A 27,412-nucleotide genomic window follows, 5' to 3' on the forward strand; every position below is an offset into this window, starting at 1 on the left:
AAACTGACTGTGAGCCAGCAACGTGTGCTTGCAGCCCAGAAAGCCAACTGTATCCTGGGCTGCATCAAAAGAAGTATGGCCAGCAGATTGAGGGAGGTGATTCTACCCCTCCACTGTGCTCTTGTGAGACCCCACCTGGAGTGCTGTGCTCAGCTCTGGGGCCCCCTACATAAGAAGGTCATGGACCTGTTGGAGCTGGTCCAGAGGAGGGCTGTGAAGATGATCAGAGGGCTGGAGCACCTCTCCTGTGGGGACAGGCTGAGAGAGTTGGGGTTCTTCAGCCTGGAGTAGAGAAGGCTCCAGGGAGACCTTACAGCAGCTTTCCAGTACTCAAAGGGGGCTACAGGAAAGATGGGCAGGGACTCTTTATCAGGGAGTGTAGTGATAGGATGAGGGGTAATGGTTTTAAATTGCAAGAGGGTAGATTTAGGTTAGATCTAAGGAATAAGTACTTTACTGTGAGGATGGTGAGACACTGGAACAGGTTGCCCAGAGAAGCTGTAGATGCCCCCTCCCTGGAAGTGTTCAAGGCCAGGTTGGACGGGGCTTTGAGCAACCTGGTCTAGTGGAAGGGCACCCCCCCCATGGCAGGGGGTTGGAACTAGATGACCTTTAAGGACCCTTCCAATCCAAACCATTCTATAATGATTCTGTGATGGCTTAGATAATTTATGTTATAATTGGAAAGTTAATTTTAGCAGCTGGCCTACTGATAATCATCTGGTTCATTAGCTTCGAGAATGAGGGAAAATGTTTTTCAGATTCTTCTGAAAGTAGCCTTTTCATGTATTTTCTTTCTTTTTCTTTGAGACAGTGGGAATGTGAGTTAAAGGCTTTCCCCTAAAGCCTGTGTATGCTATGTGTGCAGTGTAAAAAATGGCTTCTGCTTTTATCTTTATCGTGTCTTTACCTACTTATGCTAAATTCCTAGTTTGTCCTCGGCATAATTACTATAATGTAATCAAAATCAAATACATATACAAATGTTGAGTGTAATCTTTTTTGGAGATTATTTAATGAATAATATGAATAATCACATTAACTTTAAGGCATTTTTCAATAGAATGTAGTTTTTGAACTTTATATTCAGAACTGTAATAGTGTATTTGAAAAACAACTGAACCTTTGAATAGCTCTGTAGAGCATTTTGTGCTCGTACAGATGTTTTCAAAAGATATTAATGTTCATAGATATATTCTGATAATATAATTTACCATTTAGAATCTCTTGTATTTAATTTTTACAGAATTTTATAGTATGTACACATAGTTTATATTTGAAACTTTTAGATGTTATTTTAGATATTATTAATTGTTCTATGTAAATCTATTATTAAATAAATACAGAATATAATGTCATATGTGGGATTCACTACTTTTAGGTAGTACTGCTGCTGACTGGAGTACTGATCATGTAGATCACCATGTGCAGTGGTAGATAATCTCTGTGGGGTCCTCAGTAATAAACTTAAATGGAGGAAAAATGTCACCAAAACACAGCTTGAAATAATGGATTTTACTTGATTTTAGTCACTGATTTAATCTTTTCCATAAGTTGGCTTAAAGTGTATTGATGTGTCACAAAATCCAATTTCATAATCTGTTTTGTTGTAGGACTAGAGAAATAATTAGGATTCCAGACCATATCATATGGATGCAACTTTGTCAGCAGTCTGGAGAGGGAGAAGGGTGGTGTTGGTTACTGTGATTCAATAATGGTCTTTTCTGTTTTAGCTGATCATTAGGCAGTGGTCTTTATTTGAGAGGAAAACATGTAGTTAACCAGCCTTTGGCTGCTGAGATTTACTGTGACTGCAGGTGAAAAACCGAAACACTCAAAAGAAGAGTAACTTCACTGAGTTACTCTTTATCATAAAGATTACTCTAGTGGTCTTTAGTTTTTGTAAACTAATCTGTAGATGAGTTGCAGAGTACTCTTTGTGTGACAGTCAGCAGCCAGTATGATCATTAATATGTGCCTGGTTGAACAGTGTGTGAAAAAATTTGACCTTTTTTAGGTATCAGTCCAGTTACAGAACAGCATCTCTACTTAATACTGATTAGAATAATATATTTGTATGAGTACAGGAAGCTTGGAGGTAACTGGTATTTCCTTAAATCTAATTCCTTATTTATTATCCCTTTCGTGTGCAGAACCATGTCCAGACTGACTCAGCTGGAGAGACTGGACTTAGGAAGTAATGAATTCACAGAAGTGGTGAGTTTTGCATTAGTAACAGAGCTTTATATCTTTTATAAATCTCTTTATCCTTTGATCTCTTTTTAATCAATACAAATATGTAAACATCAGCTTAAGAGTTCTGCTACTGAGCAAATATTGTGTATACCTTATACTACTTTATGGGGCCTGTTATAAAAAATATTTGCATATTCTGATGAATATGAATATGTTTTTCCTCAATTTGAAAAGAACACTCTGTGGAATGGTGTGGTTACTGTACTGGTAAAAAATTAATGGTAATATGTGTTTGAATTATAAACTTAATTGTTTGGCTTATAATAAATTCTAAACACTTAGTGTTTATCATGTGTTTTAAGTTGCAAGTTCGGTATACGCTGTGCATAACCTGCTTTTATTATTGTGTACGAACTATTTAAAGCCAAGGGGAACTATATTAAATTTGGATATTGTTCAAAATAGGATACAGTTGAGGTGCTCAGATACTTCCTTCAGCATGGATCAACTTGTTTCCTGTTCATTATCTCACAGACAAATACATCTTATATTTATAATCACTTAACATCTCTCTGCTTCTACAAGTACTCTCCTGGATAAAGGAATTGAAATAGAAGTATAGTGGAACATACTGACCTGCCATATAATAAAGCCAAGCCTTTGTGTGCCACCAGTAGATCACGCAGAGCTGAAGACTTGCTTAGTTGTATGGTTTGGCAGGTAGGGAAGTGTATTTAAGGAATCGTTCATTAGTATTATTACACTTCTAGCCATTACTATTACTGCCATATTCTCATTACACAGTAGATATTAATGTGGAAGCCCTAAACTAATGTGCCCAGGCCCATGTTAAGCCATAACAGCCTGGAACTAAGTATAGTTTGCAAAATTACCTGTTCAGATAGATTTTTGGCTGAGCACTTCATCTCTCCTGGTCTTTTAGCCACAGTAGTCAACTACTGATAAGTTATTTCATTAAGGTCTTTTGGTGAAAGCATAAAAAGGTTGAAAGCATTTTTTTGAATAAAGATTTGTCTGAAAGGTAGTCTTCAGTTAAGATTTTTTCTCTTGGAAAATGAATTATTGGGAGTCAGGACTGCAACTTCTGCAGGAATGCTGTGTAATCCTGCACTTCCCTGTATGGATGGAGTGGTTTACTTGTAACATGCAGGTGCACCCTTTGTTGCTACAATATTAAAATTTGTTTCCCTTTTCCCTAAAACCACACAATCATTGTGGTTTTTGAAAAACAGGTCTCCTGAGTTGATGGTTTAAGGGTTTTTAGACCTCCTCCATGAAGGAGGAAATTATACCCATAACATACATTTATTGTGTGCTCCAGTTGAAAGTAATACTTACTGTAAAAAACCCTAGCACTTTCTGTAAGGATTTTTTAGTGCTGTGTTCAAGTTCTTAAAAGATTTTTGTATATCCAGTATATATTTACATTTCAAAAAGTGAATTATCTGTGCTTTCCTTGATGACCCAGTGAAAAACATGTATATAATAACTATAATAAGACATTAGTTAAAATTGCAATAGATGAATCACTGAAGTTGTTTTTGCCTTTCACTATTTTTTGTATGAAGTTTTTGAAAAATGTCTTCCCTTTACAGCCTGAAGTACTTGAACAACTGAGTGGGTTAAAGGAATTTTGGATGGATGGTAATAGACTAACACTTATTCCAGGGGTAAGTTCTTTTACTGTGTTAAACATCTGGTATTTAATTTGCAGTGGTATTTGCTTTGTCAGTGATGATATATACTAAAGTTGCTATGTAATTTTAATGTTACTTAAAGCCAAAGGGCTAAATGCCACTTAAATGCTTAACTAATCTGGTTAGCAATTGTCACTGATCATGAGAACTAGGTACACAGCTTTTCTTTCATTGAAAATTATATACCTCTCATCTAAAAATTACATTCCGATTCAGGAAGGGGGTAAAAGTCCTGGATCGAATTTAGGGTTAACTGGTTTTATTTTGTGTTAGACAGAAGCAGGAATTCACAGGATAGGTACATTGTGTGAATTTTTACTGGTCACAGCTGTAAAGCAAGCAGTGTCTGTTCAGGTGCCATGTATACACTGAGCATAGCCAGTTCTTGAGAAAATGTTCTGTTGACTTCATCTGGGTTCCTGACATCTCTCAGAGTTAGATGGAGTCCAGGCTGACCTATTATTGCAATACTTGTGAACCTGTGCTTATGTTGTATTAAACTAGTAAATGAGTATTTGAAATTTGGAAAGCAGCTGGTCTGTTTTCAGAGTTAAAATGATTAGCAGTCTTCTGATGTGAGACTTTCTTGCCTGATTAGTAGTCTTCTCTACTGTCTTTCCTCACTTCAGCTGATTCTTTCTTGAAGTGCTGAGTGAATGTATTAAACATTTCTACTTTACAGTAAGACTGTATTGTGAAAGTGACTGCGTATTCCTTGTGAAAATTTTAGTAGAGTAGTATGCACAAATCTTCAAGCTTATTCTTGGTTCATATGGAAATGTAATACAAGCTTATATTTTGGCTTGTTTCTTCAGGTTAGTACAATTAAGGATTCATTATTGTTTTTGAGGTTAAGTAGGATGTGGTTTTACACAAAAGGCAAAAATAAGCATTCAAAGGCTTTACTGGAGCCTGATGATGTTTTTACATTATCTGTCTCTGAAGTCTGTTCTAAAGCTTCAGTTACTTGATTCACGGTAACTGATCAAACCACTGCGTTTGCAGCAGACTGACTGTGGAATAACTGTGGTGTGTCTCTGTGTGTGGAAAAACATTAACTGTGCATATCTGCAAAAAATAGTTCATTACAAAGCTTGAATATTTTGCATAAAATTGTATTTCAGCACTATAAATAGGTTTTCTCTTTTCCTCTGGCATTATACTTGAGAGACACTTTGTTGTCAAATATGCTGGATTTTTTGTTTTGAACTTGCACTTTCTAGAATGCATTATTTTCTCTTGCTTTTAGTTCGTAGGCACTTTGAAACAACTGACCTACCTGGACGTTTCTAAAAACAACATTGAGGTAGTTGAAGAAGGTATTTCAGGTTGTGAAAGCCTGCAAGACCTACTGTTATCCAGTAATTCACTTCAGCAACTGCCGGAGTCTATTGGTTTGTATTTTCAGTTAATTCATATTTTTAAAAGGTTATAGTTTAGACACAGAGAACACTTCAAAATAGACAAATCTCATTTTAGGTCTAAGTTTCAATTGATTAAAAGTGCCAGTTTTGGATAAAGCTGTAATGTATAGCTGAATAATAAAGTTTATATTTGTTCTGGAGCATTCATGACTTTATACAGTAGTTCATTAATGGATGAGAACCTGTTGACTGTAACAGAGTAAAAAAACTATTCCCCCCACCCCTACCCATGTCTGGCACATGCTAAGCTGGCAAACAAGTTCTGTAAGCTTGTCTGCTTATTTCCTATAGTCCTATAGGCATGCCAGGGAATACAGAAGTTGTGGTTGCTTGCCCATAGGTTTTTTTCCCCTTTAATTTTAATTAAAACTAAGTTTAATGAACTCAAATGTCCTTTTTGATTTACTTGTTCATTTTATTACAGGTTCCCTGAAGAAGGTAACAACACTTAAAATTGATGAAAACCAGCTAATTTATTTGCCAGACTCCATAGGAGGGTAGGTATTTCACTTGAATAAAAGGTTTAATTGCCTTTCTGCACACTTTTCTGTAACAATGGCTACCCTTTTGAATGTTTTTACACCTACTTGATTTAATTTCTTCTACATGCTAATGTCTTAATAAAGTTGAAAGCAAGTACTTTCATATCGTATTTCTAGTTTGCAACATGTATGTGCTTTATGTGTTGTTTAATATCAAAAGACACATGTTCCTCATTAATGCAGCTACCAATCTATGAAAGAAAAATTGAATGTGAAAGAAAACACGATGTTTAAAAAGGCAGTCAACTGGTTTTTGGCAGTAACATAGCTGTGGCTGTGGTAAATATTGCAAATGATTGAACTACTATCAAAAAGCTTGTAAAAAGTGAATCTGAACACACACATTTATTTTTTTTTTTATATTCTAAGAATTTCACCTGTTCATCAGCAGGGATTTTTAATGTATAATTTGGTGTTCAGCAATTTAATTTAAAACAAGGAAATGAATGCAAAAATAATGGGTTCAGAATAAAGTGCTATAAAAATGAAGGGTAGTTGTTCCAGTTTTTCTCCTGTTATAATTAATACAGGTTATCTTTTGTTGTCAGAATTTACAAAATAATTCTTCACTGCCAGATTCTTAGTTCCACTTTCTCTAACTCTGAAAATTATTTTTCTTGTTCAGAAACTACACTGAACTCTGTCCCATTCGGAATGTTTTCAGTGCCTTGCACTAGCACAATTTCATGTAATACACAACGTTTAATGTTGCTGACACCCCTGTTTTCACTGAATGCTCTCTACTGTGTAAAGGAGATCCAAAAAAAAAGCCACAGACAAACAAACAAAACCACAAAAAAACCCCACCAAAACAAAACGAAAAAACCCACAATCAACCATCAAACAACAAAAACCCCAAAACACATTTTAGGCATTTAGTAAAGGATTTTTCTTGAATTTGAAATCCCTTGGGTTTCAGAGTTTTATTTTGAATGAAATTTGAGATTTATAGTTAATAGTGGTATTAACTTCATTTAAACTTCAAGTATTCAATTGATGTTGGATGAATTTACCTGTATAGAGGAGTGATTTTTTTTTTTCTTTTTTTTTGCAGGTTAATATCAGTAGAAGAACTGGACTGTAGTTTCAACGAGATTGAAACATTGCCTTCATCTGTTGGGCAGCTCTCTAATATAAGGACATTTGCTGCAGATCATAACTTTTTAACACAGCTGCCATCAGAGGTATGTATTTAATTACAAAACTGTGAAATGCATTTTTAAATGTATTTTAAACTATACAGTCTGTACAACTTTTGGATAACAAGTTAATTCTTGAGTAGATGTTCTTCAAGTATGTTTTTAAAGGAGAATTCATACAAATATACAAGTTTTCAAATAATGAAAACTTTTTTTTAAGCAAGAAGTAGAAAATTGTTGCTAGTGTATTGAAACTAAAAGAAGGTTTAATATGTAAGAATAAATCTATACAGGCAAAAATAGCAGTAATATTAGTTGTTTTAAAACAGTAAAAATTTGCATATTTAGAGTTGTGAAGATGAATTAATTCTTCGGGGTCTTTTTCAGATTGGAAACTGGAAGCATGTAACAGTGTTGTTTCTGCATTCTAATAAGCTTGAATTTCTCCCTGAAGAAATGGGTGATATGCAGAAACTAAAAGTCATCAATCTGAGTGACAATAGGTTTGTGAATACATTTATTCAAATAGAAGTTGTATGAAATGTAATAGTAGATGTTTGTTATGAATAGATTATGCTATCTTTCCTTATCTCATGCACAGCTTAGAAGCTGACTGAAATGCATATATTTAATGTGTTATTGCTGTATTCTGGATCTTGCAGTTCCATTGTATTAAGCTGTCTTTATTTTAATGACAGCACGCAGCATATGCATTGAAGCAATTCAATACATTTATGATTGTTAGCGTATATTTTTCTGGGGAATTAGTTTGGTTATTTTCATAAAACTTTTGATTCTTAAAAGTTACTAGCTTCCTGTATTACATATGGAGGACACAAAACAGTATCACAGTATAGTGTAAAACACTTAATTGTGCTGGAGAAGGGGGAAAAGAGAGTTGTGTTTTATTAGAGCTGGTCATTAAAAACTGACAAAACATTTCTCTTTTAGGAATTGCCAATTTGTAGAATTGAAATATATTGGGAGAGAGAAGTCTAACTGAGCTCCCCATCCTGTTCTGCCAATCCAGCTTCTCTGTACTCCCATCTGTAGCTTGATGTATCCATTAATACTAGAGCTTCTGTTACCCAGGGCAGCCCCTTACCCACACATATATCTTGGAAAAAACCACCACTTTTCAGATGTAGCACTTTTTTCTTAATTGGCATGCATCTATATTGAAAGATAAAGTGCTGAGGGTTCAGATTAATTAATTCAGGTCTTCAGAATTGTATTCAAGCCACTGAACTGAGTTAAACTCAAGTTACGTTGTCAGGTTTTTTTTTAAGCTGCTTGCTAAACTGGGCAGAAGTGCAGGTTTTTTGTTCGCTTGTTTTGGTTTTTTTAATTTCAGGTATAACTTTGAATCTAAATTAAATGCTGTTGCCTTTCAACTGTCAATAGTTACTAATTTAACTGTATCTGTAAATGTCCTTTTTAAACATTTTTACAGGATTGTTTCTTAACAATCTTAACAGTATTGATAACTATACTTACATAAATTCTTGTAATTTACAGACTGAAGAATTTGCCATTTACCTTTACAAAACTGCAACAGCTCACTGCTATGTGGCTATCAGACAATCAGGTGAACTTTTTTAAAATTAAAAATAGATGATTGTTGACTTTATTCCTAATGGAACTGTCAAGTACAGAGCCATCTGTTAAATAATGGGACCTCGTACTGTGTATATACATCAATACTTCCTTACTGTGTTGTTCTCCTGAAATAAAGAACACTGAGCCTGTCTTTGGAGACTTTCATACTTCTGACAAAGTTCTGTGCTATTAGGGAATGCAATTTAATAGATGTTTTTTGGGTTTTTTGTTTTTGTTTTTCCTAATTCAGGCTTGTTTAGACAGGAGAGTTAGTGCTTGATAAGCTAGTAGCTGAATGTGTAGCACACTGTTCCTTCCACAGCTATACCACTGGGGAAACTTAGCATGCTAGGCTTCTTGCCACACCTTTGAACGCTGTGACTGTCTGAGTTTCAAGCTGTTAAGCAGTAACTCATGCATTTGTGGCTTGTATTTTTGCTGTGCGTTGAAGCTCTCTGTACTGTGCTGATTTCCTGAACAGAATTAAGGTGAACAGGGTTGCCAGAAATCTACTAGGCTCAGATGTAGTATAATGAAAGCACTTCTGCTAATCCAGTAGTTTCAAGAATCTCCTGCCCTTTTTTGTAAGGGGTGGGATATATTCAATCTGGTGTCAGTATTAAAAACTGAGTACAATATTTTTCTCTTCATATGATTGTCTGCAGCTTTAAATATATCTGTGTATTCCAGATTAGCCTGCTTTGAGATAGTAATAAGTCCTAGCAAGAAACTGGGTTATTTTTTGAATATCCAGTGTTTGCTTTTCTCTTGAAGCTGTTACGGAGTTTCAGTTCTCAGTCAAAGCCAGTCATCAATCAAAGACAGACATGTTAATAACTTCGTTTTGTGGAAATTATTCAGAGGAGAAATGGTTTAATACAAGGCAGAGTAGTCTTCAGAGTAATGGGACAGGCATACTCTGTGATATGTAGATCATACTTACTTTTTTATATATGTTCTCATAACATAGCCTTCTTTCATTTGCTTCCTAGTCTAAACCACTTATCCCTCTTCAAAAAGAAGCTGACCCTGACACACAGAAAACAGTACTTACTAATTACATGTTCCCCCAGCAACCAAGGACCGAGGATGGTAAGAATTTCTGAAATACCCTGTCAGAATGCTCACTTTTGAAAATAAGAATAGGAAGACTGTCCAGCTAATATGATTTTCAAAAGATAATACTTAAATACAAGTTTGAAGTAAACTTGTAAGTGATGAACAGTTACATCTGAAGAACGAGAACAGTAACTTAATGTGATCTACAATATTGGTAAATTCCAGGTGAAAATTTTAGTGAGCAAGGTGAGGAATGGACTGGTGGATCACATTCTGCGATGGTTGCCACATCCCAATATGACACCTTATTTCATTCTGACAGAACATAATGGTTTGGGGTGAAATTCTTCTTAGCAGGTGTCTGCTTTAGACTGACTGTTTTAACAGAATGTTAGACAAGATGTTTCCTCCATTACCGAGTACATATTTTTGGAATAGTACATAACATTCTGGGTTTTATTTTAAATGAAAAAAAAATCAGTCCAAAAAAACCCATATTGCTCACATTTAGTTTGAACTGTGTTATAAAAGGTTAGGTTATGCCCAAATATTAAGACCTTGCTAGAAAGTTATTTTGTTGACCCCTATAATTAAATATTTTTCTATTTCAAGTATAGAATTAGTTAATATGGACAGTCTTGGTACTGATAATGAAGGATACACATTTTCTGGAGTGGTGGTGGCAGATTTATTAGGCTATTTGACATGCTAAAGTAGAGCCCGGCTGATGTAACACAGAGCGTGGAGACATGCTAGAATAAGAGACAATGGGTATCCAGAAGATTTTTTTATCTCTTGCAAAATTAAGCAAGAAATACTTTGTAAAGCTGCTGTCATTTGTGTAACTTCTGCAAAATCATTTGTTTACCTTAAGTTTTAGATGCTTTAGGGTTTTTTCAGGATTAGTAGTAATGCAGGTTTTTGTCACTAAGTCCTTCTTAGTCTTCATTTTAAAATTTTCATTAAATGAAATCAGGTGGATGCTCTTATATGTGCTTAATGAGACCACGTCACTGAAGTCAGGCTATATAAATCTATATAATTTACATATATATATACACAAATACATATTTTCATATTTATACATATATATGAATAAAAATACTTTGCATCAGAGTTCTGCAAATTTTCAAGTGTGGGTATTAAGACTAGTGTACAGCTGTGTGTATGACATTTTTTACTTTACAGATAGGGATTTTATTATTATGAAAATACAGCCAAGTTTCTGAAGCAGTGGCAGTGCAGCTAGTCTTAATGGTGCTGCTAGTCTCTTATCTTTTAAGAATGCATACAAAAACATACAATCCCATCCCAGAGAAAGAAAAAGAGGATTTTTATTTTGCATAATGTATCCTATTCTTATGAGCATCTTTGTTTCTATGGGTTTTTTTTTTTAGTTATGTTCATATCTGATAATGAAAGTTTTAATCCATCTCTGTGGGAGGAACAGCGGAAACAGCGTGCTCAGGTGGCATTTGAGTGTGATGAAGACAAAGATGAGAGAGAGGCACCACCTCGGGTTAGTACTGAATTTTTTTTTTGTAATAGGTGGTGCTTCCCTCCCTCTTATCCCCACCCCTGAATCCCATCCTTTTCCTTACTTTGGCTGTGGATTTCACTTTGCTGAAGAAATCACGTCTTCAGTTATTAATTAAGAGTATCTAGCAGGATGAAACACCTTGAGGTTTCTGGGGTTTTTTGCCAGATCATTTTAAGTGGAGCACAAGGGAAAGACTCTCAGCTGATGTAAGGCAATGTAGGGCATAACAGGCATAACTAGTGGTGATGTGAAGAAGGATGGTGGGGAAGCAGTGATTAATCTTGATTGTTCTTTAAGTAAATTAGAGTTGCCCTAATTCTTCCTGCTTGCAGTCAATGGACACAGTTGGGGCGGGGGGGGGGGCGGGGGGGGGGAAGCGATTCATAATCTTGCTGGGTTTTATAAACTTAAGTCTGGATCAGTTCAGGTGGACTCAAACAGCAAAGTGGAGATCCTAGATTGTTCAGTGTTTTGTCCTAATTCATTGTCTGTTGTAAAGCTGATGTTTTAGTTATGGCATTTCATTAAATGTGGAACATTATTGGTTTTTGTCATATAGGAAGGCAACCTGAAGAGATACCCAACTCCATATCCTGATGAACTGAAGAATATGGTCAAAACAGTCCAGACAATTGTACATAGGCTGAAGGACGAAGAATCTACTGAAGATATTGCCAAGGAGTCAAAACGAGAAGGCCAGACAATTTCTGTAAAAGATGTGGGGGTAAAGGTTAGAGATAGTATTCTCTTCTGATTTTGCAAGAAATTTCAAAGACCTAGAATGTCATTGCTTCCTTTTAATTCTTTTCTCTCTCCCCACTAATACTTTAGCAAGAAAAATTGTCAAATTAAACAACAGAATTTACCTCTTCACTGTCTAAAGAAGTCTGTAATAAATGTCTGGTTTGTAGTAGCAATTTTCCTCTGACACTAAGAACAAGAAAAGTGACTTGATTTTCAGGCAAATACAAACTATGGATGTATTAAGGAGCTGTATTCTTCAGTTTCTGGAGGATGGCATCTTTGTCATCCTCTGATCTTATAAATGCCAGATCTCACAATGAGATTCAGGATAATCTCTAAGGATTTTACTCCTGCCCTTGTGACTGGAGTTTTTACATGATAAGTTGGGAAGGCAGTCGTAGCAAGTTGGCACAGGAGTCAGGAACTCTTTAACAAGTTGATGTAGCATGACGTGATAGGACTGATGTTTAGTGCTGATATGTCTTATTGTAGACATTCTTGGCCTTTTTTTTTTTTTTATTAACTGGAAATCTAATGGTACAAATTGACCCCAATAAGGAGGAGAGTCAAACTGATTGACATAGGGTAGGGGCTGTATCTCAGTAATCTGCAGAGATTTCTCTGCATTTCATACCTGATGCATTTCATACTTCATAAATTTCAAAACTTAGATTTTCCATTCCATAGTTTCCCAAAACATACAGTGTTAACACTAAATATGATATGTTACTGAAAATCTTTCAGGATGTTTTTTCTGCTAATATTCTTAATCCTGTAGACTTCAGAAATCGCTTCGATAAAGAACAAAGCAGATGAGAGAAAGCAGTATTCAGCAGGAAGCTCTGTGCAGAAGCCTACTGAAGCAGAAGCTGAGCACAGCACCGCAAATTCACAGATGACTGCACTTGTTAAAACCTTACAAAACATGAAAACAATTGTCAACCATGAAGACATGCTTGAGGTATGGCATTGTGATGAACATCTAAACAGTCAAAGAATTGTGCTGGTGTTGTATTGAATTTGTTACTCTGGGAGATGAAAATTTATGTTGACAATAGCAGAAAAGTGCCATAAGTGTTGTAAACACAGATGATTTGCAATGCAATATTTTTCTCACTTCAGATTATATTAAGTAAAAGGTGAAACAACTAATAAAAAGTTCATAATGAAAGATACATGCATTTAAAGAAAAATATAGCAAACTTGATTAAAAGTTGACCTAAGTATCAAACTGTGAAAAGACTCATGCTTAGAATTTTCCAGGTTTTTCTTGATTGTCAGTTCTTCATTAAACACTTGATTTTAATTATCACTGAAATGACAAAATATCTGATTAGTGGGAGCAATCAAAAACTTGTATATCCAAGTGACTATGCACATTCATTTCAAAGGAAGAGTGAAAGGTGGGTTTCAAAATGTGTATTCCTTTGTGTTTATTAGTGAGCTGTCATGAATATGACTTGGACTGTATTTACCTCTTATAAGAGTCAGAGATTTTATATTTCTAAACTGTTTGTACTTTTTGTTTGGTTTTTTGTTTTTTATCAGAAATAACGTGGCCAGCAGGGACAGGGAAGTGATCTTGCCCCTGTACTTGGCATTGGTGAGGCCGCACCTCGATTACTGTGTTCAGTTTTGGGCCCCTCACTACAAAAAGGCCATTGAATTACTCGAGCATGTCCAGAGAAGGGCAATGAAGCTGGTGAAGGGTCCGGAGCACATGTCCTACGAGGAGCGGCTGAGGGAACTGGGGTTGTTTAGTCTGGAGAAGAGGAGGCTGAGGGGAGACCTCATTGCCCTCTACAACTACCTGAAAGGAGGTTGCAGAGAGCTGGGGATGAGTCTCTTTAACCAAGTAATAAGCAATAGGACAAGAGGTAATGGCCTCAAGCTGCACCAGGGAAGGTTTAGACTGGATATTAGGAAGTATTTCTTTACAGAACGGGTTGTTAGGTGTTGGAATGGGCTGCCCAGGGAGGTGGTGGAGTCCCCATCCCTGGAGGTGTTCAAGAGGCAGGTTGACATAGCACTTAGGGATATGGTGTAGTTGGGATCTGTCAGTGCTAGGTTAACGGTTGGACTGGATGATCTTCAAGGTCCTTTCCAACCTAGATGACTCTGTGATTCTGTGATCTCTGACAAACACTATGTATTCTTTTATTTAGAATGTTTCAGATTTATCACAAATTTTGGAACTTGTTACTTAATCAGTTGCCAGTCACAACCTGTAAAATTTTTTTTTTTGTAGTTTCACAAGCAGATTATTTTTGCCTATGTTGGGTAAGCAGTGGAACATGCATATATGATACATTTGCTGAAGAGACTTTGTGACAAGCAGTTGTGGCTGTTGCTGGCTGTTTCCCCACTAGCATGTTCCTATTTCTATGTACTTTCTGAAAATATTTGTTTTGATGTTGTTCTTTAGTTTAAAAACATAATTTCAGAAAATCATATTGGTTGTCTAATGACAGTGACAGCAATTCTTTGTATCTGGCTGTACGCCAGTAAGTAAATGAGGCAGCAGTGGGTAGTCAGTCAGGGATAGTGAATTCCGTATTTCCATGTAAGAACCTGCTGGTAACTCTGTTGCAGTTGAAACCAGATAACTAAACTTTGCATGCATGTAAGTTTTTCATTTCAACATTGATTACACTTGTTGTATGTCACATCCAAGAAGAAAGGCAATGTGGTAGAGGCAGTGAAGTGGTTGACTGTTCCAATTGCAGAGAAAAAGAGATGGATTTTTATTTTTTTATTTTTAATGAAGACTATCACAGGTTGTTTGCTACATCTCAGTCAGGTTTGTCCTCCCTGCAATCCAAAGAACTGGCCAGGTAGTTGGTATCATGGGAAAGGTGGTGCTCCATTAAATGTTCTGAAACATGGAAAAAAAAGTGAACACTGACAGACTATTTTTGCAATCTGTAACATGGATTTTGTAGTATTTGTAATAGGAAGCATGTTTGCTAGAAAGAAATTTCCACTTTAGGGAAGGAAGATTTTTTCCTTCAAAATATTACTGGAAACAATCGTTTTTTGAAGATGATAGGAATATAGGGTATAGGGCTGTCAGCAGGATTCTGAATCAGTCGCATGGCTGCTTTTGCAGCAGCTTTGTCAGTTAATCTCTTTCATAAGTACACTGATCTCCATCTTATGGTTGGGAACTAGTGATTTCTAGCTTAAATGTATTCAGCATTGCTTTATTCCTCTGCTATTGTTGTTGAAGTTAAATAACTTCTCTTCCTTTTGGAATTTATGCCTAGAGTAAACGCAAAGATATAGACCCAAGCAACACTTGCTCTTTCTTTGCTAGACTAGGCAAGCCAATCTCATTCAGTCTTTTCTCACAGAATAGCTCTCCATTCCTAAGATTGTCTTGGTCATGCTACTCCATAGCTGTTTCAGTTTGAGCTCTTTTCTGCAAAACCAATACCCAGCTAGTCAGTCTGGTGTGTTTGCTGATTCAGTGATAATTTTCTGACTTGAACTCAACTGGAGGTTCTCTCCAATGGTGAAACAGATGCTGCAACTGCTTGCTCCAAGTAGGTTTTTGCAGCTGAAGTTACAGGTTTGAGTGTCGTTCCCATGGAGTTCATCAGTGACAATGCAAGTCTACATGTGCTGCTGCTTAAAGATAATTCAGTTACAAATATTCTAAATTCAGTTGACTTGCCACTACACGGTCGTTATGTTATGCCTGTGTTATGTTGCTTGTATATTTTTACCCCTTTATTGTTCACTGGGTGACAGTTTAGATAGCATTTACCTTTACAGTTCTTTAAAATGCACACCATAAAGCTGTTTTTTTTTAGCAGGAGTCAGAAGAACTCTCCTCCGATGAAGAGATGAAAATGGCAGAAATGCGACCACCGCTGATAGAAACCTCCATAAACCAACCAAAAGTGGTAGCTCTTAGCAATAACAAAAAAGGTTAGATACCATCAAAAGCAATACAAATTTTGTGTGATTCTGATAATTTCTTGACTCACAGTGGCTAGTTTTTCTATTTAAGTTATGTAAAAATGGTTTTAATTTGTATGCTTTAAAAGAAAGATGGTTGATTGTCTAGTTAAGTAATGAAAGCAGAAAAAATATTCTGCAATATCTTGTACTTGAGTGTGTGGTAGAGAAAGCTGTTTTGATGTCCTAATTTTCTTGATTTTTTGTCATCAGTTTAAAAGCAGAAGGGGAAAGGAGATGCGTGGGTTTTGAGGGACTGCTAACTTGAACACTCTTGATACTCTTAAGAAAAGCATTGCAGAAAGTGGTACTTACCTTGGAAATATTTCATATTCCTCCTCCCCCAGATTTTGTGGATTATTGCTGCTGTAGGCAGCAATATCGCATGTTTGAATTTCTCTGAGAAGCTGTGCTCTCTTCCTAAGGTTTAAGAATAAATTTCTCGTGGCAATTCTTTCTCCAGAGTCACTTTACTCTTCTATTTTTCTTCTTTCCTCTAACAGGAAACTTCAGATCATTATTTTTGTTACCTAAGTTATATATTCTCTGAAAGACAATTTTGGTCTAAGGTCACTTAGGTCAGTTAACGTCTTAGGTCACTTCCCGAAGAGTAAGTAATGACCTAGGATTTAGAGAAAATGTAATTTAAAAGTTGGGGAGCAAATTGTATTTTGCTTCTATATGATATCCTAGTCCAGTACTTTCCAGGAGAAGAGGCTTTTCTGGCCATTAGATGTAAAAGGGTGAGATTTAGGGGGGATGAAGGAAACCGACATGGAGGTAGCAGAAAGTCTGCTGAGGATGACATGCAGGTGAAAAGATAGACATTTATCAATGCTGTCTTCAGGGTTTCTATGTCTGACTAAAGTACTAAGTCAAAACTTCTTTCTTGTTTGTGGAGACAGTCATTAGTTTCACAAAATTTATGTTTTGGGACCTGTAACTGTATCTTGAAGCAAAAATTTAAATATATTTGTACACATATTAAAATCATGGCAGTTTTGAAGTCCCACAGATAAATCATTTTTGTATGGATGTAGTATGTAACTGTGCATACATCATGCACAAATCAGTGTGCACAGGTGTAAATTCCTCTGAAAACGTTGTGCTAAGTGGTCTTCAAAGCATGGGAATGCATAGGATTCCAACTTTGCAGCAGAACATTTTTATTTCCTGTGTTTTACATTTATGAAACTATACAGAGTTTATCTAGTGATCTAGGTCTTTCCGAACTTCTTGATCTAATAAATAGCTATTTGACAGTGATATAATGTTCAAAATCAGAAACTCTACACTTTCAAAATCCTGCACATGAAGTGGTGTACTTCATTTTCATAGGGGCTGATAGACTCATGTAATTCAAAACTCTGAAATCACTGCCAAAATGGAAATATGATTTGATAGATGTTTTGGGGAAATATTACATAATGTAGCACTAGATTATGCCAGGGAAACTTGAAATAAAGCAACAAGTTAAATTTCATTAACAGATAAGGGCTGTTTACATTGAGCCAAATATTTTAAAAATAGAAACTATTGCCAACAGTCTTCTGTAAGTTTAAATGCAGTTTGCAAAGGTGTTACCTTACATTTTTGTTTTGAGTAGAAAGAATTACTGACAAACAAGAGACAATTTCTAAATACTGTAACATACACACATTAAATAGCTGTTAAACAGATGTATGTGTCTGTAACTAAATTGACAAATTTCTATTTCAGATGATTCAAAAGATGCTGATTCCTTCTCAGATGAAGCTACCCACAATAGCAATCAAAATAACAGCAACTGTTCCTCTCCTTCTCGAATGTCAGATTCTGTTTCCTTAAATACTGATAGTAGCCAAGATATTTCTCTCTGCTCTCCAGACAAAGAAACACATGCTGCTGTTTTATCCAAAATCAGGTTTGTAAGATACTGTATACCACTGAGCAAATACAATAGAAAAATTTTACTTAATCTTTCATATGTGTCCATTCCTTTAATTAATTAATTTATCATTCATGGAATCATTCAAATTTTGATGTTTTAAAATAAGGTTAAATAATGGAATAGTTCTCGCTTTAAAAAAGACAATAAAATTCAGAGGCTAATTTTAGTATACAAGACATGGTTCCCATCTGTTTTAATAATAGTGCATAATAATTTCATCCTTATAATTTGTTATGCCTGCAAAATACTTCAATACACCATTTTAAAAGCTCTGCTTTTATTTGCATAATTTTGAAGATCAATTTGATTCCTAACATAACTATAAAAGGCTTTTAGAAACTTATAAAGAAGGAACTTACAGGTTGCTACTCTTCTTCAGGTTTTACTTAGAAGGTGCCATTTTTTTAAAAAATTGCCAATAGAAACAAGTTTTGTCCAAAACTATCACACAACTTGCAAGTATTTGATTAAAAAAATTGAGTTATTGTCACTTTGTGACACTTTTAAACTGTCTTTAATAATTCCTGTTGAATTTAAACAAACTTCTGAAATCAGATGACACAAACATTGCCAAAATGAGCCCTCTATATAATATATTTCTGTAACGGTAAGATAGCAAATCATAAATCTGGTTGTATATTGGTCTTTGTCCTGTTTTGTGTGCACAATATGGCTGTGTTGCATGTTAATGATTATTTTTTCTAAAACAATTCTTGAAGGAATATGTTGGTTCCTTTTGGAATTTCTTTTAAGAGACATCTTTTTTTCCAGGCGAGAAGATGAAAATCTGAATAATCTTTTGCAAAATGGAGGTGAATTGAGCATTACAGTAGAAGAAAAAATAGATGTTGAAGAGAAGGTTACAAATTTGTCTGAATATGAATTAAGCATTGAAGAAAGATTAGGCCTGATAGGAAAAGGTGTTCATCTAAGCACTCCTACAGAGGAGTCTCACAAATTAGACCAAATAAACATGAATATCAATAAACTGGTTAGCGAAGAGGCAGTGCCAGTTCCTGCAGAAAGGTTAGGAACACAGGAAATTGTTTCAGTAAAGGGCTTTTTGAGTAACAACACGAAAGAAGAAAGTGAACACTTGGAAAATGGAAATAAATATCCTATAAATAAAGTAAATGGACATCCTGAGGAAGCAGTACAGTCTCCCAGTAATGACAAACTAACAAGAAGCACTACAGTTGATGGTGATTCTGCTGAGCTGTCTGTTTCAAGGAGCAGTGAAGATTTGTCCCCACAGAGAAGTGGTCCTGTGATGAAATCTCACAGTGTCACCAGTATGGACACTGGTGGTCTGAAAATCTACGATGTTGTCAATGAGAATGGATCTCAACAGTCAAACTCAGTGGCAAAATCAGCATCTAATAGTGCAGATGGAAAAAACATAGTCCGAAGTAAATCTGCTACTCTTCTGTATGATCAGCCTTTGCAGGTTTTTCCTGGGTCATCATCATCATCTGATTTAGTATCTTCTACAAAAACTGTGTTCAAGTTTGACTCAAATCACAATCCTGAAGGTGCTAATGTAGTGAGAGGATCAGTCACAAGTGGTGCACAGATGTTCTGTGCTCCCCAGTATAATATTCAGTACAGCAGCAGTGCAACAGCGAAAGACACCTTGTGGCCCCAGAAACAAAACACCCAAGTAGAACAAGGCAGCTTACCTCCTTCACGTCTGCTTAGGTCTGACAGTACAGAAAACCCCAGCTATGTAAAGCATTCTGCCAATATGAATTTTTCCAATCATAACAATGTCCGAGCCAGCACTCTGTATAACACTCATCAACGGATGGCTGGGAGACATATAGATACATGGGCTGTTCCACCGAATGATAGACTGCTCCCAGGAGCAACCAGACACACTCTTCAAAGGCAGAGCAGTGTGTCTTCTACAGCTTCTATAAATGTTGGGGATACAGGACCTTCAAGGCGGACCCAGGTTCCTGAAGGGGATTATTTAACATACAGAGATTTGCATTCAATGGGAAGAGCTCCACCAGTAATGTCTGGGCAACAGAGACCTCTTTCTGCCAGGACATACAGCATTGATGGTCCAAATGTACCCCGACCACAGAGTGCTCGGCCATCGGTGAATGAAATACCAGAAAGAACTATGTCAGTTAGTGACTTCAATTACTCACGGACTAGCCCTTCAAAGAGATCAAACCCAAGGGTTAACTCTGAGCACTCTTTATTAGACCCTCCAGGAAAAAGTAAAGTCCCTCATGACTGGAGGGAACAGGTGCTGCGACATATTGAGGCTAAAAAGCTAGAAAAGGTAAAAACAATAATTTTAAAACTTTTATTCCATATCCAGGTAACAGAAAGGTAGAAGTTAAGTACACTGTGTTTTGAACTGCTTTTAATTACCAGTGAAAATGTACTTCTGGTACTGCTTTTAAAAGGATAAACATGTTTGTGATGAATATATGAGAAACAGTCGAATGGTAGACTGTAAATGAACTTTACCCCTGGAGAAAAAAAAGTCCCTGTTGTTTTTACATCATACTTTCCAGCTTAGTCCAATTACTTTAGAAGGCATTTAATAATGTCACATTGACCTGCTGGACTGCAAGGCCAGCTCTTTTAGGCCAGCTAATTTTTATGGTAGCATTGTTTTCATATTATACTAAAATATTCTCTTACACTTCTTGATCTTTCTGTTGTGTCTTTTCCCCCCTATTTCTTCTGTTTAAGAACAAGGGAAAGAAAATCAGTAAAATGTGTTTAGAAGTATAGACCTACAGCTTCAGTTGCTGAAGAATTCAAAAGCCGTAATTAACATGTATTTGCCTCTAAGCCAGTTGTCTTTTGAAATTGGGTATCTGACACGTTGTTGAATGAATATTTATTGCTGTGAGATGAGAACACTTAAAAATCTTGTTCATTTCAAGAAGTCACAGGAGGTTTTGATATAACTAGAAATGATGAACAGGATTCTTTATGTACTGTAAATGCTATCAAGAATTTGAGCTGATATGTAGAGATGAACAATTACATATCTTCAAAAAATTTGTGTAGAGACTGGAAGAGTGTAATCTATGCTGTCCAGCTAAACCAGTTTAAAATAGCATCGCTAAACAATGGGTAGAATGTCATTAGCCTGATAGTGTTTCCTTGGAGGGGAAGTGAGTAAAGCAGCCGATTATAACAGCTAGATGGATTTTCTTTTTTAATTTCCTTTGAAAGAACATAGTTTGGTTTGTGATTATTATCCAAAATACTTCAATATCTGTGACAGCTAAAGAAATTTAATTGGAGGTGGTTGGAAAAATTACTTTTAGCTATAATTTTTCTTCAGAAATCCAAGTATTTGGTAGAATGGGTTTTCTTTTGTTTTAAGTTGCATAACGTCTAGTGACAGAAAGGGATGGGCTGCTTCTTTTTTTTAAAGAAGCCTGCACAACAGCTGCACCTGTTCTGATGAAGTTTGAGTACGACATAAAATATTTTAAGGCTTTCACAGATGTTCCAACCCTAATAAAAGGTGCATTCTCTGATCTTCCATTCTCCTGGATGCATATATCAAATGTTAGATGAAATAACAGAGAAGCAAAAATCCCAGCAATCCCTGAATACAGAGGGAAATAAAACTTCAGTGCACTGCTAATGCAGTTTGTTAATAGCTCGTTCTTATATAGTCTACATTTGCCATATTAGGAGCAATGTTTAATACACCAGTGGTACTTGTTCAGGTACTGTAACAGTGTACTCACCTTTACTGAAATGAAATTGGTTGCCTGACTTGATTCCATTCATATCCCTTCATACTTTCTGTCATGCTTTATATGTAAACCTTAATTTTTGTTTCCTATTAGAGTGATATGGAATAGCTGCTATTGAGATCTTACCTGTGCATCTAATTTAACAGATCTTAGAAGACCATTTTGTATGTGCATGTCTCTTTAGTTCTGGCCTTGAAGCATTTCAAAGTAGCTTTTACTTAGCAATCTGAGACTTATTTATGGGTTTAAAAGTGTATGGGTGTATATAATTACCTACTTTATTTTCTCTGGGATATGACTTAAAAAGAAAAATCTGAACTGTGAAAAATGTAGATATGATCTATATGGCAGCTGGCAAATATGATAATGTGGAAATTCTAGGAATTCACTGGATATTTCTTTGTTCTTTTAAAATAATGGTTTTGGTATTTATGTTTGTAATTAAAAATTAGCTGGGCAGGGTGGGGGGCTTAATCTATAACCAGACTTCTGAAAGAATTTGAAGTCTGAAAAATTTTCAGTAATTAACTAGTTGAAGGAACAAGTTCAATTACAGAGCTCATTTAAGGAACATTTATTGGAAATTGCTTTGACAAAGCTTTCATGGAATTAAAATGATGTTTCTTTTTTTTAAAGCGTAAGACACGATACTGACAAACCCAGGCATACAAGATTAAGCCTTATGATGAATATTTAATTCTTATCTTGTTGGTTATACACAACAGTATGGGTTAATAGTATTACCTTTGCTGTGACTCTTCTGAGTCTGTTACTGAATCTAATCAAGTTTATTATTTTTATTCTGTGCTTATTAGGAAAGAGGGTGTTGTGGGGTTTTGGGGGTTGGCTTTCTTGTGAGTTGTTTTTTTTTTTTCTTTTTGCTAAGCTCCTGCAGTACTTGGTTATTTTGTTTTTATAAAATTTAGTAATTGAAGGGAGAGAAAGAGGGGGGTGACCCCACTTAAATGAACAGTGTCTGCTTGTTGGAGCTGTTGAAGAACCTAGTTCTTGTTTTATTTATTGGTCCTTTTTTACTTGATATAGGTAGGAAAAAAAAACTTTCAGGAGTTTATTTTGCATGAGGAGAGATGCAGGTTAGTTTTAAGTCCAGCAAAAATGATTAACAATGAATTCCAGACAAGAAACCAGCATTTGTAATCCCTTTGACAAACTGTAAGGGGTTATACACCGATCAACTAAAATTTATCCATCTGGTTGAAGGAAGGTAAAAACAGTTCATGAGACCATTTGTACATAGAAATTTTGCATATATTCAAGAGAAACAATTTGCTTACCTGATGCAAAGCATATTTTATTGTGGAACAGAGAAAAGAGCTTATTTAAATGTCAAGCTGCTCTCTAGTGGTTAGATATATAAGCTGTTGGAAGGCATGCAGTCAATTCTGCCCCTCATAAGTTTAGTGCACAGGTGAGTTTTTTACGAACAGTAACATTTTTGAGCATATTTTCCTTTTCACATGTGACTTGAAGATTTTACTACCTGATATGACACAGTAGTCTTCTGTAGCCGTCTTGCTAAAAATTTTCATTCAGGAATTTAAACTAAAATACTGCCTGTGTAAAAACACTATTGTCCCACATATTTTAATATGAAGTAGAGGAATTTTTCATCTGTAAATTGCAGTAGTAAATATCTGCAACAGTTATCTGCAAATACCTATTATATTTGTGTGCTGAGTAGGCAGAAACAGTTTCTGGGCCTGACTCTGTTCTTTCCTCACATATGTGTATTTTCTTTTTTTGTTGTGGATCTCTTGGGAGTTCATCAGGTGCATGTTTGCTTTCAATTCTAATTTCATCTGGAATTAAGTCCTCTATTTTTCATCTAATTTATCTACTATTTATCTAAAATGGTAGAACTTTCAGAGACAACATCATAAAGTTTGATTCCTACTTTCCAATTCAGAAATCCAAATAGATAGTTTTATTCTCAAAGTTGCCAGTGTACAGTGCCTTATTAAAAGAATAAAGTCCAAGTGTTTCCATATTGATACAGAATTGCAGTTTTAGTCAGTGTCAGAGTTTTTCTTGAATTAATTTTTTATGCTACATACCTAACATGCAAAAATATTTTAAGTTACATGGCCTCAGATTTTCTTCAAATTAAGCTTGCTTCAATACGTCAAGGAAAGTAACTTCAGTGGGTCTGTGCACACATAAAATTAAGTGCTTAAGTCTTTATAAGATCATAGCCTGAAGAATATTTTCACACTGATAAACTACAGGAATGCTGTCCATTCAGTAGTTGTTAGTTTAAAATTTTCATTTTAGTTTTGGGGTGGTTTTTCTCCATTTTGAATGGACTACTGAACCATCAATGTGTTATAATGAAATTTTGTGGAGTTTGGAAGTCAATACATCACACTTTAAATGGAATTAAGTTCTTGTGCATTTGGAATTCAAAAAACAAAAGTTCTGACCCTGCAAACATTTTATGACAGAATTTAAATGATGTGTAATTTTCCATATGTAACTCTTCAATAGGAATGCTGTCACTTATTGAAGATACATTTTTTTTCAGGATCAGAGATGTAAATTAATGCCTTTTTTTTTCCTCTCTTGTGACTGAAGAATAGTTTCATAATGTTTTAAGTTCTTCTTTAGGATAAGTTGCTATCTTGCTAGAATTCTGTCAGATTTCAAGCAAAGGTTTTTTTGCTTAAAGAATTCATTATAGGTATTTCAAGTGTTCCAGAATACCTTGAGCAAACTTTTTCTAAAGAATCTTAGATAGTCAAGGTGGAAATTAAAAGTAAAGGAATTTCTAGACATTTAATATAGCCTCAAAGGATAACTTATGCCCACCTTTAGCTGGCAATTGATTGTAAGTACTGTTACATAAATGAATAGGCTAACATTTAGTCTTAGCAGTAGTTACAAGTTAAGGCTATTCCAAGATAAGTAGAATGTAGAGTCTTGTTCCCTGCAGATACTTGAATTTTATTAGTTCTTGTTCTATACCAAAATTTCATGGATTGTCATGACAGACTCCAGCCAGTCTTAAAATTAAAACAGTATTCTCCAATAGAATTCCTCCTATGTAAGTTCCACTATTTATTGTCTTTCATCTAAGTAAATGCGTTAAGGCACTTCAGTTCCCACGAGACATCCTTTTGAAATCTGAAATTGTTAATTCTCTTGTAAGCTGCAAAATGGAGAAAATGTTCTGACTCTTAAGCATTCAAAAAGAATGTAAGTAAACACCAAAACTATGCTCCTAGCTGCCTGCATCTGAACGGATTCCATTGGAGGCTGATTTTGACTACAAATCGTGATTTATATGCCGAATATTTTTTTTTTTTTACTTTTACATAGCCATTTTTTCTTGATGTATTGTGGATTTTAATACATGTTCTTCACAGTTGAATAACTGATTTCTGGTGAACTTAGCTTTCACAAGAATATAGTGGAGCATGGCATGTATATTGGTTAGTGTTTATCAGTTTAGAGTAATTGAAATTAGATTTCTCGAGCTTCAAATAGTTGAATTACCATTTTGCAGGCCATTATGCCCTAGCAAATCAGGTGGAGAATGGGGTTGGTACTTGGAATTAATATTCATATTTAATCTGAAGTTTAGACCATACTTTTTTTTCATATTTAATTTTTAATAAATTTGAATTAAAATCAGGAGGCTTAATGGCATCTGCATGTTCAGATTTCCAAAAGTGTCTTATCTGGTGCAGCAGGCTTCAAGAATCTCCCTAGGAAATGTACAGCCTTCATCGTGCTCATATTGAGAAACAAAATTAAGAGGAATACTGTTCACACTCCGAATGTCTCAGTTTTTCTCTTTCCAGCTAAAAATAGGTAGAGGGAAAATACTTCCTAAATTTGTCCCTAGGACAAATGTGTGGTGTTAAACTAAAACTGTGTTACAACTCCATGTAATTTTAAATAGTATTTGTTCTGTGCAGTTTGTATTTGTGGGTTCCTTCTAATTTAGTGTTGAGATGCTGTGCCCAATACAGAGAAGGAGAAAAATGGTGTTTTCAGTACTTCTCATGTCTTCCCTACATCAATTACACAATCAATTTTTTGTACTTCAGAAAAAGTGTCTACCAAGAAGGGAGATTTTATAAACCCTTTAATAAAACTACTCTCAGGCTGTGTAATCACCTTGAAGCTCACTAAACTGAGTTAACTGAAATATTAATTCCTGATTAACAAATTCATGCCTCTACAAATTTTTTGAAAGTTCTACCTCCTCTTGCAGATCTATCTCAGACTGTACATACAAATGTGGATTTAGATTGTCACTATTTATTGACCATCTGTTTGGGTCCCTCCAAGAGAAGAATGAATCTGGTGGATCTAGGGATCTTTATAGTATGATGGTCTGCTAGAGACATTTTCAGAAGATAACTTTCTAGTCTCATCATGCATTCCTTCTATTTTTTTATCTGTCTTTTTGCCACTTACAGAAGATGGAGCGATATAGAAGCCTCTGTAAGGAGACTTCAGGAAGTTGCCTGTACAAGTGGGGGAAGAAAGCCACCCAGCTAATTAGAGAGACTTTTGAGAAGAGTTGTAAGAAGATGCTTTGAGGCATTAAGGAGCTAAGGAGAACTGGATTTTGCAGTTTCATCTGGGTGTTTGGCCTGAAACTTAGAGGAGCAGTAAGCTCAGATTGAATGTTTAGTAAAGAGAGACTTGAATGCCAAGTACAGTCTTCCCTCCCAAGACAGGGGAAAGCCTTTGGAGATTTGTCTGAAAGCTTGAAAAATCTGTTGACTAGAGAACAGGGTAGGTGTAGAAGAGGAGCATGAAGAAAGATCACTATGCCATTGAGAGGTTATCCAAGACCCTTCGCCAAGAAGAGCCAATTAGTGTTAGTAAATACTGTTTTCCAAGGGAGTTTCCAATGATTGCACTCCCAGAGCATCTGGGGAGTATGAATATGCACAGGCATATGACTTTTGATTATTAAACTAGTTTTAGTTTCACAAGATAAAGCTAGTATGAAAGAGCAAAAGTCTGCCTGAGGACTAGTGACTACTTTCAAAATCAGATTAGTATGTGTAGTCAACAAACACCAAAATGTATTTATTCATGTAAGAGTTGTTGCAGTATCTTAGTCAAATGATATGTATTTTGAACTTTTTTCTTCTTTTTTTCCTTGGAAAAATTAGAAACCTTATAAAAGACAAAAAACATCTTGCTGGGTTTTGATGCTTTGTGATGTATCTTCTACTATGATCATATTTTTTCATGGGTCTTTGTCACTTTTTCAAGATAGGTTTGTTTCCGTTGTCAGGTGGCACATGGAGGATTTTCCTTTTGTTCTTTTGTGCAGTCTTTTTATTTTGTTTTGTTTTTACAACTACAAAAGTCTGTGGTGGCAAGATGGTAATATCTGCTGCTTGCTTTCTAGTACCCTTATGAATATTGCAGAGGTCAGGTTTGCAAGGTAATGAAGCTCAAAACCAAACCACTATCACTTCTGTCCCTGAGCTCGTGTTACCTGTTTGCCTACAGTGGCACAGGGCTGGACTCCCAAGGTTTCTTTCTAGCCTCTTGTTCACATTCTTGAATGAAGTGTTACTGAAATGCATTGCAAGAAAACCCAGTCAAACAGTCAAATCTCTGTGTAAATTTAGTACCTGCACCAGTAATAGGGGCAAAAATGAGACAAAATAGTAACTGGTAATTAGATGGTGTTCCATAGGTGTTTACTCTTGACTGCCAGCTTCTCTTCCAGCAACATATTTGATACTTAGCAAATTTAATGAAAACCTAGAAATTTTGATAAGCTGTGCACCTTTGTTGTTTTTCCAGAAACGTGAACATTTGAATG

At 35.6% G+C, this 27,412-nt stretch overlaps 1 protein-coding gene across 14 annotated transcripts in view; it reads left to right on the forward strand.

Moving 5' to 3' along the window:
- ERBIN (erbb2 interacting protein) overlaps nucleotides 1-27,412 on the forward strand; it is a 122,990-nt gene that overhangs the window by 84,454 nt on the left and 11,124 nt on the right. For 11 of the 14 annotated variants that reach the window (XR_012627264.1, XM_074857236.1, XM_074857247.1 and 8 more), the window contains 14 exons: nucleotides 2,154-2,217; nucleotides 3,813-3,887; nucleotides 5,164-5,308; nucleotides 5,763-5,835; nucleotides 6,935-7,064; nucleotides 7,407-7,522; nucleotides 8,538-8,607; nucleotides 9,611-9,710; nucleotides 11,075-11,196; nucleotides 11,777-11,947; nucleotides 12,740-12,922; nucleotides 15,777-15,894; nucleotides 17,644-17,827; nucleotides 18,626-20,147. Coding sequence is in view for 13 of the 14 variants with exons in the window: in XM_074857236.1 (XP_074713337.1) it covers nucleotides 2,154-2,217; nucleotides 3,813-3,887; nucleotides 5,164-5,308; nucleotides 5,763-5,835; nucleotides 6,935-7,064; nucleotides 7,407-7,522; nucleotides 8,538-8,607; nucleotides 9,611-9,710; nucleotides 11,075-11,196; nucleotides 11,777-11,947; nucleotides 12,740-12,922; nucleotides 15,777-15,894; nucleotides 17,644-17,827; nucleotides 18,626-20,147 (3,073 nt within the window). In the remaining variant the exon portion in view is untranslated. The remainder of the gene's footprint in view (nucleotides 1-2,153; nucleotides 2,218-3,812; nucleotides 3,888-5,163; nucleotides 5,309-5,762; nucleotides 5,836-6,934; nucleotides 7,065-7,406; nucleotides 7,523-8,537; nucleotides 8,608-9,610; nucleotides 9,711-11,074; nucleotides 11,197-11,776; nucleotides 11,948-12,739; nucleotides 12,923-15,776; nucleotides 15,895-17,643; nucleotides 17,828-18,625; nucleotides 20,148-27,412) is intronic. The other 3 variants (XM_074857246.1, XM_074857243.1, XM_074857244.1) reach the window with 2 other exon arrangements.

Source organism: Strix uralensis, chromosome Z, assembly GCF_047716275.1.
Source record: "Strix uralensis isolate ZFMK-TIS-50842 chromosome Z, bStrUra1, whole genome shotgun sequence".
Classification (NCBI taxonomy): Eukaryota; Metazoa; Chordata; class Aves; order Strigiformes; family Strigidae; genus Strix; species Strix uralensis.